General features: G+C 52.6%; 2 protein-coding genes across 3 annotated transcripts; both read right to left on the bottom strand.

The window, feature by feature from the left end:
- Positions 1 to 4,229: 4,229 nt before the first annotated feature.
- RPL10A (ribosomal protein L10a) lies at positions 4,230 to 6,719 on the bottom strand. Of its 2 annotated transcripts, none has more exons than XM_086371318.1 (6): positions 6,682 to 6,719; positions 6,252 to 6,326; positions 5,823 to 6,171; positions 5,586 to 5,734; positions 4,738 to 4,910; positions 4,230 to 4,432 (listed from the first exon to the last, which is right to left on the bottom strand). In XM_086371318.1, the coding sequence occupies exons 4-6, from the start codon at positions 5,641 to 5,643 to the stop codon at positions 4,262 to 4,264; spliced, it is 402 nt and encodes a 133-aa protein (XP_086227444.1). In that variant the 5' UTR covers positions 5,644 to 5,734; positions 5,823 to 6,171; positions 6,252 to 6,326; positions 6,682 to 6,719; the 3' UTR covers positions 4,230 to 4,261. The 2 variants fall into 2 exon arrangements, with proteins under 2 accessions (XP_086227444.1, XP_086227443.1); XM_086371317.1 differs by having other exon boundaries at positions 6,091 to 6,171.
- A 962-nt stretch (positions 6,720 to 7,681) lies between these two features.
- FANCE (FA complementation group E) lies at positions 7,682 to 16,783 on the bottom strand. The gene is made up of 10 exons (XM_086371294.1): positions 16,380 to 16,783; positions 14,501 to 15,116; positions 13,854 to 13,898; positions 13,496 to 13,564; positions 13,062 to 13,205; positions 12,311 to 12,434; positions 12,005 to 12,083; positions 10,575 to 10,641; positions 9,320 to 9,445; positions 7,682 to 8,221 (listed from the first exon to the last, which is right to left on the bottom strand). The coding sequence occupies exons 1-10, from the start codon at positions 16,628 to 16,630 to the stop codon at positions 8,120 to 8,122; spliced, it is 1,623 nt and encodes a 540-aa protein (XP_086227420.1). The 5' UTR covers positions 16,631 to 16,783; the 3' UTR covers positions 7,682 to 8,119.
- Between the last annotated feature and the right edge of the window lie 120 nt (positions 16,784 to 16,903).

Below are 16,903 nucleotides of genomic sequence, written 5' to 3'. Positions count from 1 at the left end.
GTGCCTGGAAAACCTCTCCCCTTTGAGCTCTCCTGTGCTCACACAGCTGGGACCACAGTGTGGGGGGAGAGGGGGTGAGGAGATGGGGAACTCAGTGGACAGCTGTTTATCCAAAATTCAAATTTAGGGACTTCTCTTGAGGTCCTGTGTTCCCAGTGCAGGGGGCAGGGGTTCAATCCCTGGTCAGGAAAGTAAGATCCCGTGTGCCGCATGGTGTGGCCAAAAAAAAAAAAAAAAAAAGACTCAAATTTAACTGGGTATCCTGTATTTTCATTTGCTAAATCTGGCAACCCTACACTGAAATCTAGTTTCTAGATCATTCTGGCCCAACTTCCAATTTTGCGATGGGGAAACAGAAGAGTTTAAATGTTCTCACTCAGCTGTCAGTGGCAACACCAGGATTTGAACCTGGTCTTCTGACTTCAAGCCTAGCCACCTAGTATACTATTAAATAATCAGGTGGCCTTTTGTCTTGGTCCACGGCATCGGTGGGACCCGAGACTGTTGCTCACAAGATGGGGAGGGTGCCTGGAGCCCCAGCCAGATGGAAGAGTGTCCTGCAGACAGAAATTGGTTTATGAGAAACCTGCCTTGTGCTAGGCCTAGGGCTGGATACAAAATCCAATCTCTACTAATAGGTGAATATATCTCTTGGGTGCTTGAATCATCCTCACTGGGTTATTGCCTTCAGGCTCCTGGAGTAAACAGCCTCCAGGTAATTTCTATTAGAATAATGTAAGTCTCATGAAAACTCAAGAAGTGAAATTCGACTGCCCTCCTCACTTGCCACCCCCACTCCCACATACAAATGCAACCGATTCAGGGTGGGTGAAAATTACATAGTTCTGAGGTCTCAAAATATTGAAGGAACTTGATAAGAAGGTGGGTTTTATGAACCCAAAACCTAGGACTCTCTCCTAGAGGTAGCTCCCTGCCTGGGGTTCTGTGGGAAGCTGTAAGGAAAGGCCAGGAGAGCAGGGACCCAGAGAGGCCAGTAGTCCTGCCCCCTGTTCCCGTTCCCATGTCCTTAGGGAAGATGCAGGTGGGCCATCATTTTGCCAGGTCCACAAAGCCTGAGCGCTGTCATGAGGTTTCTGGGGGGCTCTCTATTTCCCTCTAGAACCAACACTAGCTTCTCAGGTGGCTCAGTGGTAAAGAATCCACCTGCCAATGCAAGAGACACGGCTTCAGTCTCTGGTTTGGGAAGATCCCCTGGAGAAGGAAATGGCAACCCATTCCAGTATTCTTACCTGGAGAATCCCATGGACAGAGGAACCTGGACGGCTACAGTCCATGGGGTCGCAAAAGAGTTGGACACAACTTAGTGACTAAACAATAACAGCAAATGCTGGAGAACTGGGGCCCCCAGATTTCTAAGTCAGGTGCACACTAGGCTTTAGTCTAGAGTCATCCTAGAGGCTGGGCTTGGCTAAGATAGCTGGGCTGTCGCTTATAATCAAATCAGTCTGCTTTCCCTTCCTGCCTCCCACTCTTTGCTCTCTAGTGTGGTGCTATGGGCCTCTGGAGGGCTTAATTTTTAAATCCAGGTGATGCAAATCAGTAATCCAGTAAGACTCAAATTTCCAAGAATTTCCAAAACCTACCCATAGAGTTTCCATAACTATTTTAAGACTTGGCGCTTCTACCACAGGGGGCTTGGGTTAGATCCCTGGTGGGGATCCCCTGTGGGGAGCTAAAATCCCACACGCGGCACAGCAAGACAGAGTGGCTGGTGGGGAGGGGCGCGAGGGTGCAACTGATTCTCAAGGCACCTTGTTCTCCCCATGTATCACCATTGATGAAACAGCTGTCCTCAGGACGACCTCCCTTCCATCTGTCCTACAGCCAGCTGAGCCAGACAAGCAGGTATTTATGCGCCAGGTCTAGAACACACATGTACGTAGTTATGCCTAATTACCATTTTATAACCGCTGTTTGAGTACCAAGTGCCTGGCACTGTGCAAAGCACATCATGCTTTTAGTAGGTACCTTCTTCAGCTCCACTTTCAGATGAGCTTTCTGGACGAGGCTGGCTCAGTAGGTACCCATCGTTTCTGAGTGGTAGAGCTGGGATTCACTCAGGCAGTGGGGGCCTCAGCCCAGTCTGGTCTCGCACCCCACAAATTATATGCAGCTGGTCACAGGAACCTCCTCTGGGAAACCCTAGCTTTGCTGTGATGCTGCTCATGACAGCACAGCTGCTGGCACAGTTGGTCTCCCAGAAGTGATTTGCTTTCATCTCACAGGCTGTGATCCTTCTCTCAGAATTGGCCACCGAAGGTGCACTTGGGGCCCGCCTTATGGAGGCTTGCTGCTGCTGCTGCCGCCAAGTCGCTTCAGTCATGTCCGACTCTGTGCGATCCCATAGACAGCCTCCTACCAGGCTCCTCTGTCCCTGGGATTCTCCAGGAGAGAACACTGGAGTGGGTTGCCATTTCCTTCTCCAGTACGGGAGGCTTGCTGGCCTTCACCTAATCCCTCTCATACCTTTTGCTATCAGTTCAGTTCAGTCGCTCAGTCGTGTCCGACTCTTTGCGACCCCATGAATTGCAGCACACCAGGCCTCCCTGTCCATCACCAACTACTGGAGTTCACTCAGACTCACGTCCATCGAGTCAGTGATGCCATCCAGCCATCTCATCCTCTGTCGTCCCCTTCTCCTCCTGCCCCCAATCCCTCCCAGCGTCAGAGTCTTTTCCAATGAGTCAACTCTTCGCATGAGGTGGCCAAAGTACTGGAGTTTCAGCTTTAGCATCATTCCTTCCAAAGAAATCCCAGGGCTGATCTCCTTCAGAATGGACTGGTCAGAGCTCCTTGCAGTCCAAGGGACTCTCAAGAGTCTTCTCCAACACCACAGTTCAAAAGCATCAATTCTTTGGTGCTCAGCCTTCTTCACAGTCCTCACATCCATACATGACCACAGGAAAAACCATAGCCTTGACTAGACGGACCTTAGTTGGCAATGTAATGTCTCTGCTTTTCTACATGCTATCTATGTTGGTCATAACTTTTCTTCCAAGGAGTAAGCGTCTTTTAATTTCATGGCTGCAATCACCATCTGCAGTAATTTTGGAGCCCCAAAAAATAAAGTCTGACACTGTTTCCCCTTCTATTTCCCATGAAGTGATGGGACCAGATGCCACGATCTTCGTTTTCTGAAACGTTTTCCTTTTGCTATACTTACCTTTATAAGAGACAGGACAGAAAATGTAGTCACTTGTGAACTATCTTTCATACTCTATTCCTCTAGTTACCAAATCATAAATTTTCCCCGTGTTGCCTTTTTTCTTTGGATAACAAAAACCACACAGCTTCAGAAAATCCCCTAAATCACTTAACTCCCAGCTTTCAGTGGGAGTTAACTTTACAAGCTTTAGTTTGCTCCCATTTTCCTTGAGTTGGCCAAAGTTTGTTCTGTTAGTCACTGTCCAACTCTGAGACCCCATAGACTGTAGCCTCCCAGGCTCTTCCGTCCATGGGATTTTCCAGGCAAGAATGCTGGAGTGGGTTGCCATTTCCTTCTCCAGGGGATCTTCCTGATCCAGGCATTGCAGTAAGATTCTTTACCATCTGAGTTACAGGGAACTCCTTTTTTTCTGTGCCAGCTTACAAGACCCAAAGTGAACCTTTTGGCCAAACCTATACTAGGAATAAAACTTTTTCCTTTCAGTGAAATTGAACTCGTCGGTTGTAGCCAGGTTTCCCCCCTCCACACCTACTGGCAACACTGCTAACAGGCCTAGGTGTTTTATCACTAACTGTATTACCAGAGGAGCAAGTCAGGACTATCACATTGAGAACCAAAATTAAATGCTCACCAGATGATTAGGTGTAATAGTTACAACCTAAGCCAAAATGACAAATCCCTTTGGTTAATACCCTGATGCTAGGAAAGACTGAGAGCAGAAGTGGGTGAGAGGAAGAGATGGTTGGATGGCATCACCGAATCAATGGCCATTAGTTTGAGCAAGCTCCAGGAGATGGTGAAGGACAGGGAAGCCTGGCATGCTGCAGTCCATGGGGTCTCAAAGGGTTTAGACATGACTTAGCCACTTAACACCTTGTACACAAGTAGATAAAGGTTGTTTTAAGAAGTTTCAGCATTACTCCATGATTTTGAGGGCAGAAAGGCCTTCTCTTGTTTGTACTAAATGGCTACCCATCACTGGCTCATCAGTGCAGGGTAGCAAAGCGCCTCCCTCCCTCCCCAAAGCCACAGAAGACACGGCTGATGGTTTAGTATGGTTTATTAAGCTGTGCCTTAGTACAGACGCTGGGGCTTGCCCATGGTGCTCTTAATGTACAAGGCCCTGACGTTCTGCCAATTTTTCTTGAGCAATGACACCAGGAAGTTGACAGCTAAGTGGATGTTGTACACAAGCTCATCATCTGTCATCTTCACGTGGCCAACAGCCACTGCCAGACACAGCACCTGTGAGGAGAAGGTCAAATCAGGTTGGTGGCCTGATTCAAAGAAACCAACTGTGGAGAGTGGGCTCATCTACAAGCCAGATGGCCCATTCTACCCCCTTCCAGTTCCCTAATAAGCAGTGCTTTGCCCTCAGACCTAGAAGACCAGAGCTATTTGAAAACCTTCAATCCTGTAAGTGACTGTCACAAGTCCCAAGAATCCACAGAAATGCAAACCAGGGCTTCCACACAGAGAATGTGGGTAAACTGCAAGGCCCTGCCACCATCACCACTGTTTAATCTGTGCAACCAGCCAGACCACCTCACCTTCTTCATCTGGAACTTGATCGTGGACTTCACTTCATCAACTTTGGCCACCATGTTCTCATTGTGGGTCAGCAAGGAAGGGAACTTGCCAGCCTTGTTCAGGCCTGGGCCCAGGATTCGGGGGATCTGCTTGATCAGAGACTCTGAAGCCAAAAAGGCATCATATTTCTTGGCTGGTAGAGAGAAAAAGCCATTAGGACCTGGCCCCTCAAGACAACTCTCAACAGAGCTCTGTGACCCAACCACAGAAGTGGCCTCCATCAGCACTCTACCCTTTCCACAGCTACCAAGTCTTCTGCATCCTCTCCTCAGGGCAGTAGGAGCTCCATCCTCTGGACTTTTACTGGCCAAATATCCACATGAAACCAGGTGGCAGAAGTCCACACTGACTCACAATCCATGTTGCAATGAAAAAGGCTCACTCTAATTAAGACTGCTTGGTTTCAAATCCCACCTTCCTACTTTCTAGTCACCCAACTGAAGAACCTGTTCATCTGTAAAACACTCCAATCATAGAGCATAAAGATTAAAATGAAACAATAGGAGCTCTAAATAGAAATTCCAACGCAGAAGGCACTAGCACCTAACCTGTCAATTTGACAGAGCTCACCTGCTTAGCAAAGAACCACTACCTGGCCTTGTTCCCTTAAAAATAACCCTCAAAGCAAAAAAATTAATTTTTCACATGGCTAAGTTTCAATTTCCAGTTGGCCAAGCACAGCAGATGCTTGGTCATGACTCTACCCCTTCATTTTAAAATCCGAATAGCAGCAATACCCCTATGTTCTACCACTCCCAAGAGATCTGCAATCACTGTACCCCACCTATTTACCACACCAGGCACTCACCCAGCTTCTTGACCAGTTTCTTATTCTTGTTGAGTTTTTTCAGCGCCTCGATGTCCATGTGGGGGATATCCACAGCCTTGGCCTCATCACAATGCTGCTGGTCCCCCAAGACACACACGGAGAACTTGGGGCGGGGAGTGGACTTAAGCCTGCATTTTGGGGGGGACAGGATAGGTCACATCCAGCCCTAAGCTACCGAGGCTGAAGGTGAAAGGGTCTGGGACCACTGAGCCTTACCCAGAGCCGTCCACATTCACCAACAGCTAGTCTGGCTTCTCAAACTAGCCGGCGGGCTCGGCCAAAGCCTCCCCACGCCTCCCCTTTTCTTTTAAGACCCAGGGTGGGGGTCCGTCCAGCCACGTCTGCCCGGAGCAGGGGGTCTGAACTACCCGGGCACTTCAGTGCCGCACGCGCCCGGCCGCCTCGAGCTCCACTGGAGCCACAAGGGAGGAGACAGGGCAGCGCGGGGGCACTGAGGGCTGGGTGGGATCGGAACGGTGCCAACCTGACGGTGCCCGAGAAGCGTTTGTCCTTCTGAGGGTCATAGTTCTTCAGGCTGATCTGAAGCTCCACCGTCTCCAAAAACCTTAAAAAAAAAGTTAACGAAGTTATAACAAGCCTCCAGCGGCTTTCCCCAAAGCGGCTCTCCCCGAGGCCGGCGCTTACTTTCTGCGCTTGCGCTGATTCCCGTGCAGGACTTCCCGCACCGCCTCGTAGAGGGTGTCGCGGGAGACTTTGCTGCTGCAAGAAACAAGCAAGACAAGCGGTCAGAGCCCGGGAGCCGGGCACCAACCCCCGGGGGTGTCAGAAGCCTCGAGCGCGGGGGCTGCCTAGAGATTACTCCCCGGGGGTTTCTGGACACCCAAGTGGAGCGACTCGGGCCCAAGGACCAACCCCGGGCAAGAGAGACCCTACTGGAGACCGGCCTTGGCGCGCCAACTCGAACGCCAGGCCCGCAGGCCGAAGCCTGACAAGAAATGCCCCTCAACGAAGCAGGGGCAAGAACTCCCGGGGCTTCTGCCCGCAATGTTTCCTTCCCCACGAGGGCGTCCAGAGGCGCGGATGAACGTGGATAGCACGACTAAGCAACACCAACCTCATAGTTCCCTACGCCGCGATAACCGGAAAAGAGAGAAATGCCGCTCGCGCATGCGCCCAAATAGGATCCTTGTTCTCGCGAGAGATGTCTGTTCCCGCGGCTTTTCTCCTGAGTGTAGTCAGTCTGGTGACTCAATCCCGGGGAGCGCCGCCACCTGCGGCCACTGAGGGGCGCCACCGACGTGCCTTGTACCGCTAGACTCGCTTGGGAAGACCCCAGCCGCGCGCCCCGTGGCACCAGACTCTGCCAGGCCCTTAGGGAAGAGGCTAGGGCCAGGGATCGAACCGCAGTAGTCACACTGCTGGGCATCGCACCCTTGACAGCCGCTGAGAGGATGCAGACAGACCCCCCACCATTTTTGTCTCTTAGACCTCCGGCGCGCACTTCCTCCTGCCTTGCGAACCTGTTTCACGTCTCAAAAGCAGACTTTACTAAAAGTTTCTTTCTTGGCCGCTCAGAGCCTGCAGCGGGGAGGCCTCAAGGAAGGTTTTGTGATGAACTTACACCTGACAGTTGATTCAGGAACATCTATAGGTTGTTTACTGTGAGCAAGGCGCCTCGCTAAGTGCTGTGGGAATATAGAGATGTAGGACAGACGCGCCCACATACTGCACACTCTCTGCCTCTTCTGTCCAGCAGACTGCTCACCTTAACCCCAGGAGCTCTTCAGATCCCTCCCCAAAGGCCATCATCTGCCCCAAAGCCTTCCCCAACTCCAGGCTGAGTCACTCCCGCCCTCAAGCCCTCTCCCGCAGTGTGGCATGCCCAGTCTCACCCTCTCCACAGACCGCTCTGACAGGGCTCAGGTGCGTGGTATCACACGTGATCTGGCCCACAGAATGTGAATGAACCTCAGAACTCTACCACCCGGCCCACAAGGAGAAAGATGCCCCCTGTCACTAAGCAGGGTGGGGCAGGGGGTGGGGGGTGGTGTGGGCTGGTTTCACAAATAACAAGAGTTAGTAGGAAGACAGGCACTGCTTCTAATAAGACATTATTGAACCTCTCTCTTTTTTTTTAAATGAAATACCATTGATAAATTATTCAAGTCAGAAACAAGAACACAGAGGATCATCACATATACACTTGAGCACAGGAGATCTGTGCTGAGCACATGTCCCTGGGGCTCCCGGAGTGTCATCGTTGTCCACTCTGGGTCTGCTATGACCCTGCTGAGGCCTATCTTAACGGTGTCTGTCCCCAGAAGTGACAAGGAGGGAGCCCAGGGTCAGGAGCCCTCGGTAATGCAGATCATGTAGCCCCAGTCCCTTCCTGCCAGCCCCTCTGCAGCCTGGAGCAGGGAGGCAGTTGATCCCTGGGATGGCCAGGTTCAGCCCTGACCCCCAGGCAAGAGGCAGGGTGAGGAGCTGAGGGCAGAAGTGTCCCTCAGGAAGTCGGTGAGGGAGCTTCGGGAGGGTGGTCCTCTGGTGGACAGTCAGGGGGTCAGATGTCTCAGAGCAGCCTGCAGGGACTTCCTCAGGAAAGTGGTGTTGAGTTCCACAGCTGCAGCCAGGCCCAGCCTCTGGGGCTCAGTGATCTGGAGAGAAGGATGAATCGTATCAGGACTCCAGCAGCTGATCCCTCCTCTCCCCTATCCTGCCCCTGGGCTCTGTTAGTTAGAAGAGAGAAATCCAGGACCCAAGGATGACTGGAGATGACTCCCTGAGAAATCTAACTTCCATTAGATGCTACCATGACCAGGAGATGCTCATCTATAAAGTGGAGCCAATAATAGTATCTTCTCATAGGACTAGTTCTCACACGACTAGTACCAAGTTCACATATATAAAGGGCTTAGAAGGATGCCTGGAACATAGCAGGGGCTACAAGTATCAGCTTAGTCTTTTAGCTCTCTAACCTTCTCTCCCACGACCATCCACTCTCAGTTTTTTAGGCCTCAGCTACAATGACCTACCTGCAGATCCCCTCGGACATTCAGTGCTTACACAGTTTATTTGGCTGGAATGCCCTTTCCTCCACCTTGGCCTTTAACTACCACCCATCCTTTAAGAGTCAGGAAGCCTGTACCAAATTCCACGACAAACAAGGTTTAGTTGCCCCCTTTTCCTCTGCCATCAGATGCCCTGTGCTTACCTTCACCTGGCTGCTAACAGTTATTACAATGATCTGTTTATCATTTCTCTCCCCTCTCACCAGCCCAGTAGGTGCTGGTGCAGAGGTCATGTCCAGGACAGAAACTGTGATATTGTGATTGTTGATTCCTAATGCCTCAGAAAGCACCTGGCCTACAGCAGTGTTGGCTGGATGAACGAACTCCTAAGCAGCCTCACTCCCCTATTCTTGGACTTGAACTTGTGGTTTCCCTGTTACACTCAGGGTTTTCTCCCTGGCGAACAACAAACACCCTCGTGGCAGGATCAAGCAGCAGAAACTGCCCTTGTGTGTGTTTAGTTGCTCAGCTGTGTCTGACTCTGCGACCCCATGGGCTGCAGCCTGCCAGGCTCCTCTGTCCATGGGATTCTCCAAGCAGGAATACTGGAGTGGGTTGCCATGCCCTGCTCCAGGGGATCTTCCCAACTCAGGGATCAAACCCAGGTCTCCTTCATTGCAGGCAGATTCTTTACCAACTGAGCCACCAGGGAAGCCCCATACTTGTGGCCCTACCGGTACTCACGTTGGCCTGATACTTGGTCATCACTGTCAGCAGGAGCTTGGCATAGGCCATGGATGTGGTGGCCACTGGCCCCTCTTTACAGAGTTTCTCCATCAACACACTGAACTTCTCAGGGGGCATCTCCACCTGCACACATTAGGAGATGGGGCAATAGCACAAGAAAGGGCCCTGGATTCAATTCCCCAACTCTACCACTTCCTAAGCAAGTGACCCTCAACCAAACTGAGCTTTAGGTCACTCAACTAGACTGAGCCTCAGCTTCCACATCTGTAAAACGGGGCTCATAATACTGAACTCTGAGGACTTTGAAAGTGATTTAATGTTATTATGCAGATAAAGCCTGGCACACAGGGCTCAGAAAAGCGGTAGTCACTGCTGCACAGGCTCAGATTAGGAGCAAGGGGAGGCTGAGGATCTTTAGCCTGGCATAGTGGTTGAAGATAAAAGGAGAGAGTGGTCCCAAGGGAGTCCTGCCTGCATAATAACAACAGCTCTTCATAATCATAACTTAATAAACACTTATTAGGCACTAGGTACCGTTCCGGACATGCTACCCCAATTATACCACTTAAATCTCACCCCAGTTTTACATGGTAGGTACCATCATCACCCCCCTTTTGCCGATGAGGAAAATGAGGCATAAAGAGGCTAACTACTTGCATTATAAACCAATGAGACAGATTCATGTACTGGTATATGGAAAAACTGCCAAAATTCCTGTTAGATGGAAAAAGCAAAGCACAGGGCACTCTGTGTTACAGCTTAGAGCTCGGTGTGTTACAACCTATGTAAAAAGCAGGGGAAGAGTAAATTTCAACATGTGTCCTTGTATTTATACAGCGTCTCTGGGAGGGTTCCACTGTGACTAGTAACACCGATTAGCCCTGGGGAGGGGAATCTGGGTGGCTGGGAGGAATTTTTTCACTATGTCCTTGTAAGGATACAGTTCAAAAGTGGAAACATATGACTCTATTACCTATTCAAAAATAAATTAAATTTACACATACACATCAATAAGTCCCTCCTCCAGGCCACACAGCCAGCAAGAGGCACAGCTGGGATTCACCGTGCAGTCAGCTCTCTGCTCCTGGCCTTTCAAGCCCCAGGAGCCTCCTCCCAGTGTCACAGGCACCCTCCTGGAGGGCTGCCATCCTGCTTGCCCATTCTGTCACTGAAGTGGTCAGAAGCCCAGGAGCCCCACGCCCGCCCACAGCACAGCAGCGCTTCTTTGTCCATCCCAAGGCAGCCTGCTCACCTGCCGCTCCAGGAGTGACTGCAGCACCAAGAAAGTCTCCTCCTTCCAGGGCAGCTCCAAGATCTGTCTGCAAGCACAGGCCCCATTGAGGAAAGCTCAGCCTCCCACCAAGCCCGGGGATCTACTGCTCCTACCCCAAGGCAAGGCCCCGGGGACAGCTAAGATCCCCAGCCGCAGAGGAAGTAGTCAGGGCCCCTGATGCTGGCGGCCAGGTAGGAGCCGCTGCTGCAGTGCCGGGAAAGCCATGGCCCCAGACCCCTGGGAGCTGACAGTGGAGGCTTTGGCCGAGAGGTACAATGGTTCCCTGAAAAATGACCAAGAGTCGAGAGTGCATCCTGAGCAAAAAGGGGAGGGTGACCCAGGGAAGAGGATGATGACAATGATGGGTGAGGTGACACATGTGAGGCTTCTGAGAGAAGGCAAGCTGTCCCAGCAGAGCCCAGCCCTCGGTAAGGTCCACTCCAGCTGCACCTCCTGTCCTCAGCTTGTTGGGAAAGGCAGGATGTCATGTGGAAACAGTGTCCCTTCCCGGGTGCACAGACTTGGGTCTGAGGCCAGGCTTTTGCGCTCGCTGTAGCTCTGTGGCCTTTGGCCACCTCCCTCAGCCTCTCTGAGCTTCAGCTTTTCCATCTCTAAGGTGGCAGCAGCGCAGGACTGCACGCAGACTGAAGTAATGAATTGAAAGCACAGAGAAAGTCCTCGGAAACAGGTGGCTAGTGGTTTTTTGGAGATTGTCCCCTTCTCATTTGATACTTAGCATTTTACATTTCATGTTGATGTCCAATGGGGTCTCACCTACTCATTATTTCTACATGTCTGTATCTTAACTCCCCAATTTGATGCCCAAACTTAACACCAATTTTATGACAGTATTTGAGCACTTCCTAGGTGCCAAATATTGTGCTGAGGTCTTCATGTGCATTATCACACTTAATATCTAGAAAAACCCTACAGAGTTAATGTGTGGAAGCAGAGGCTCAGAGAGAGAGAACCACCTGATTAAACTTGCACATTTAAAGGCAAAGTTGAAAGATAAAAAAAATAAAAGGCAAGGTTGAGGTTTTCACCCATGTCCGTCTGACTCCTGAGCCAGTGCTCTGAACCACGATGTCATGTTCCAACTATGCTGAGAACTCAAGCACAGCAGCACCAGCCTCTTCTCCACATTCCCTGGGGCGCCTGGCACAGAAGTCTGGCCCCCTGGGCTGGGGAACGGACATGGTGTGGCAACTTACAAGGACCCACAGTGGTAAGGCACAAAGCCAGGCTCAGGTCAGTGAGAGCGGGCATCGGCTGTGCCACTGCCTGTATTTCAGACACTTTTGGGCACAGGGCCTGGTGCCCAGTCAGCTCCAATTCCAGAATGCCAAGAGCAGCCTGGCCAGGGGGAGGAGGTGTGGGTGGGGCCAGCAGAGGTGCCTGTCACTTACCCCAGCATTAGAACCTGCACATCTGGCTCCAGGGCCTTGTCCTTTGTAAGGCAACACAGTAACTCTGTTTGAGCTGGACCTGAGTGGGCGACAGCAGATGAGAGAAGTCTGGGAGAAGACAGCAGGAGAGGAGGGGGCTGGCAGGGAACAAAATGCCCAGCTCATTACAGGCGGCAGTGTCAGGGAAGCAACTGGTATCTTTACTCCTTGAATACCCAACTCCTGCCAGGACCACCCAGGGGAGGTGAAGGGTGCTGGGAAGAGAGAGGGCAGAGCTACCGGGCCTGCGGCCTGTTCTAAAATTACCTATTCCTGGGGCTTGGAGCACGGGGCCAAGGAGGGCTCTGCAGACGGCATAGGGATACTTGGTACAGAAGGAGGTCAGGGCAGTCGTGAGCAGGCGGGAGGCTGAGGAAGTCAGGGAGACAATCTACAGCCAACGGGGAGGAAACAATTAATTAATTGCTTCTTCCCTCCAACAAATGTTTATCAGACTCATTTCAGAAGCTTATACACCAGGCTTCCCCAGTGGCTCAGCGGTTAAAGAATCTGCCTGCAATGCAGGAGATGCGGCAGGAGGAGCTGCAGATTCTATCCCTGGATCAGGAAGATCCCCCGGGGAAGGAAATGGCAACCCACTCCAGTATTCTTGCCTGGAAAATCCCATGGACAGAAGAGCCTGGCGGGTACAGTCCATGGGATCACAAAGAGTCAGACAAGACTGAGCAACTAAATGCAAACGCATACATTACAGTGACAGAAAAGTCCTTTTATCCAGGACCCACATGGATCCACCCGTTGGAAAGCACACATAGCTCCCTTCCCCAGCTCCCATATCCCTTCAGCTTCTGTAAGGATCTGGGGCCCAAGAGGGATGAGTTAGATGCCCCGTAGGTAGATGGCCTAGGGGTCTATGCCCTTCCCTTGCCCCCAGGACCCAGGACAGGCCAGATGTGAGCCAGGCTGGGAACCCCGTCTGGCATCCTGCTGAGGGCTCAGACTCTCTCCCTGCGCCCCACCAGTCCCAGACCCTTCATGTGCGTCCCAGAGCACCTACCCGTCCAAGGAAGAGGCTCCTGGTCAGCACAGTGGCATTGCCCAGACTGAGGTCTGGTGACAGGGCCAGCAGCCAGGTGCAGAGCTGGAGGAGACCTGTGTCCAGGAGCTGCGGGAGCTGCAGCTGGGCACACAGCAGGTCCACCTGCCAAGGACGGGGGAGGGTCCCGGGACACTCAGCCTGTCTTGGCTGAACTGTCTCAAGCCAAGCAGGCAGAACAGGCGGGACCAGGACACCCCAGGGTAAGGTAAGATGGGAAAGCTGCCCTATGGGAACCAAGGGCTAAAAGAAACCACTGTGGGTGACCCCTGCCCCTGAGAGAACAAAAACCCAACCAAATCCCCTCTCCAAATTCCCACATGAGGCAGGGGAACAGAAATTTAAACGGAGACAGGGACCATGTCCTCGGGGCCAGCCAGGCTTTCTGGACTCACCTGGCCAGGACTGCACTCCTGGAGAAGCTGCAGCTCAACCGGTGGGGTGCCCTCCAGTCCTTCCAACCCCTGAGAGGGCGAATGCCATGTTAGGGCTGGCAGAGCCCTCAGTGACAAGTCAATTGGCAGAGTGGAGGGGTGAGGACCTCAGAAGGTGCTACTGGAGAGCTACTTGCCAGGGGTTAGAACAACATATGTGGGCCAAGAAAAGCCTTCACACGGATGGTGAGACCTTCATTTCCCACCCCCCACCCCCACTGAACAGCTGTGCCTCGCTGCACTGGGGCTTCCCTGGGCACCACTGGGGTCCAGGAAAGGGTGGAAGAAGGGCTGTAGGGAGCAAGGTAGGGCAAGTCACCTTCCCGAGGGTCTTGAGCAGCTGCTGCAGCCTGGGAACCTGGTCCTGCAGAGGAGAGCCCAGTCACTGCCAAGCCCCAACCCATGCAGCACGGCCTCCGGTCATGGCCATGGCCCCAGCCGGGTCCCAGCCCCCTTTGAGAGAAGGCCCTGGGTCAGTGGGAGCTGGCAGGCAAAGATGACTCAAGAGAGCCAGAACATGAAGCCTAAACTTTACAAAGTGCTTCAGAACTCAAACTAGACAAGGGCCCATGTAAATCCACCTGAACAGACTTGTCTTCTTTTCATCCATCCTGATGGGGCTAGACCAGGCCCTGGGCTGGGAGGTCAAGCTGGATGCTGGGACAACTCCCCCATTTCCCATAAGGTGGGGCGGCAGGGGTAGCTCCAGAGCCTTTCCTATTCCCGGTACCCCTGATCTCACAAGACTGATTATTAGGTCAAGGGTTCCCACCTCCAGTCCCTCCCTTCCCTACCCTCTTCTCAGAAGCTTGTGGAGCAGAAACGACATTCCCTCAACCCCACCTCCTTCCCCTTGCTCTGCAGACTACAGTCATTCCAAAGGGGACAGTGTCCCAGCCAGCTTTTGCCCTGTATGAACCCTCCACTCCAAAAGATCACTCTAAAGCAGCCACCTCACCCTAGTACCTGGATAACTTTGGGCAACTCCAAACTCTCAGGTAGGCCCTTAGCATCCTTTAGACTCTGACCAGCCTCACTGGGCTCAGGTCCCATGACAGCCTGGTTTGTAATGGATGATGCACCTCCTCCATCAGCCAGGGATTCCAAAGATTCGTGTTCAGGTCTCTTCTCCTCATGACCTTCCTTTTCCAAACACCGGAGCCTTTTGGGGGCCCTCTCCCCCTCAGGACTGACAGGCTTTTCCTCTGGCTCCTTCCTGCGTTTCCCAGGCTGCTGGGAGTCCTTGTCCTCCTCCTGCCCTCCTTCTCCTTCAGAATCTTGAGTCGGGGGCAACTTCAACTTCCTGCCCCCTTGGCCCAGCCGCCTACACAGGCCTTGGAGCTGTCTCTGGCACCTTTCAGACAATGGGGACGCTCCATCAGTGGAGACGCCAGCACTCAGATCCCTTTGCAGAAATTCTCCAAGGGCCTGGAGCCAGGGATCAGGGTCAGGACTTGGATCCTGCCTCGCAACCTGCAGCACAGGGAGGAGCCTGCTTTCGGGCAGCGATGGCCAAACAGCCATGAGCAGGGACATCAGGTTTCTCCGGCATAACGGGGGCAATCGCAGCAGCAGTGGTTTCCTGGGTGGCAGAGGGAGGGCACCGTTAGGAGCATCTCGCTGAAAGGAACACAGGGCAGGCTGGCTAGAGTTAGAGGCTACATTGCGCCGGACAGAAGTGGGTGGGGAGTGCTGGAAGGCAGCACCTGAGGGTCAGTGTGGATGGAAGTGGAGACAACATGGAAATCACTCAACAAGCGAGCATCTATTCTACACTACACTAGACCCTGCTCTTTGACATCTCCTATTTCAGCTCAAAAATTGGAACCTACCCTGTAATCCATCACTTCATGGCAAATAGATGGGGAAACAATGGAAATAGTGACAGACTTTATTTTCTTGGGCTCCAAATCACTGCAGATGGTGATTGCAGCCATGAAATTAAGATGCTTACTCCTTGGAAGAAAAGCTATGACCAACCTAGACAGCATATTAAAAAGCAGAAATATTACTTTGCCAACAAAAGTCCGTCTAGTCAAAGCTATGGTTTTTCCAGTAGTCATGTATGGATGTGAGAGCTGGACTATAAAGAAAGCTGAGCGCTGAAGAATTGATGCTTTTGAACTGTGGTGTTGGAGAAGACTCTTGAGAGTTCCTTGGACTACAGATAGATCCAACCAGGCAATCCTAAAGGAAATCAGTTCTGAACATTCATTGGAAGGACTGATGCTGAAGCTGAAACTCCAATACTTTGGGCCACCTGATGCGAAGAGCTGATTCATTTGAAAAGACCCTGATGTTGGGAAAGATTGAAGGTGGGAGAAGGGGACGACATAGAATGAAATGGTTGGATGGCATCACCAACTCAATGGACATGAGTTTGAGTACACTCCAGGAGTTGGTGATGGACAGGGAGGCCTGGCATGATGCAGTTCATGGGGTCGCAAAAAGTTGGACCAACTGTGACTGAACTGAACCCTGTAACAGATCCATACCTGTTTTATGTAAACAAGAAAAAAAAAAGACCTTTCTGAAATTTTATGTAAAAATGATACTCCAGAACGCTGAGTAATGCTTAGTCTGCAGCCCTGTGCTCCCCTCGGCAGTCCCTGTAACTCACAGGGGTCACCACCCTTCACGCTTCTGAACCTCTCAGTACGTGACTCTGCTATTTGTCATCACACACAAAGACACTTGGGCTATGTGAGGCAGGAAAGAAACCTTTTATTTGTGTGTGGGGATTAAAAACACATCTAGAGCAGCGGGTAGCGCCAGCTCCTGCTTCACACGACCCTAGAGGATGAGGGCACCGACAGGGCCGGAGGAACGCGGGCGGACGACTTACAGCTCCAGGCGACAGTCCGGGCCCTCCACGACGGGCTCCTCCCGGCACAGCGCCTCGAGGACGCCGCCCCAGGCAAAGGGCTCCCCACCGCGGCCGCTCAGTGTCCGCAGCACGCCTAGACCACGCCGCGCCCCGTCGGGCCCGGCCTGCAGCGCCTGCAGCAGGAGGCGGCCAGGGGCCTCCAGCCGAGCCCAGGGCGCCGCCGGCTCTGCGTCCTCAGCCCGAGCGGTCTCAGCCTCCAAGGCCTCCATGCCCAGGATCGGGGAGTCGCGCCGCCCCGCGGTCCGGCTTCGGGCCTCAGCTCCGGGGCCTGGGAAAAGGGAGGCTGAGGACAGCGCCGCTCCAGCCAAGTTCCCTCCTCAGCTCACGGGGACGCCCGACCAGCGCGCGGAACTCGAGCGGTCAGCAAAGAAGCGGGAGGTGCGGCTAGGGGCGGGGCGCGGGGGAAAGCCGGAAGGGGCGGGGCCGGGATGCGCCGGGCCGGAAGCAGGAACCGAGCAGGGGAGGGGGCAAAGGCCGACTGC

This window comes from Bos grunniens, chromosome 23 (assembly GCF_055505025.1).
Source record: "Bos grunniens cultivar Pamir isolate PY7600 chromosome 23, Bosgru_T2T1.0, whole genome shotgun sequence".
NCBI classification, from domain to species: domain Eukaryota; kingdom Metazoa; phylum Chordata; class Mammalia; order Artiodactyla; family Bovidae; genus Bos; species Bos grunniens.
This window is presented reverse-complemented; position numbering and strand designations above follow the sequence as displayed.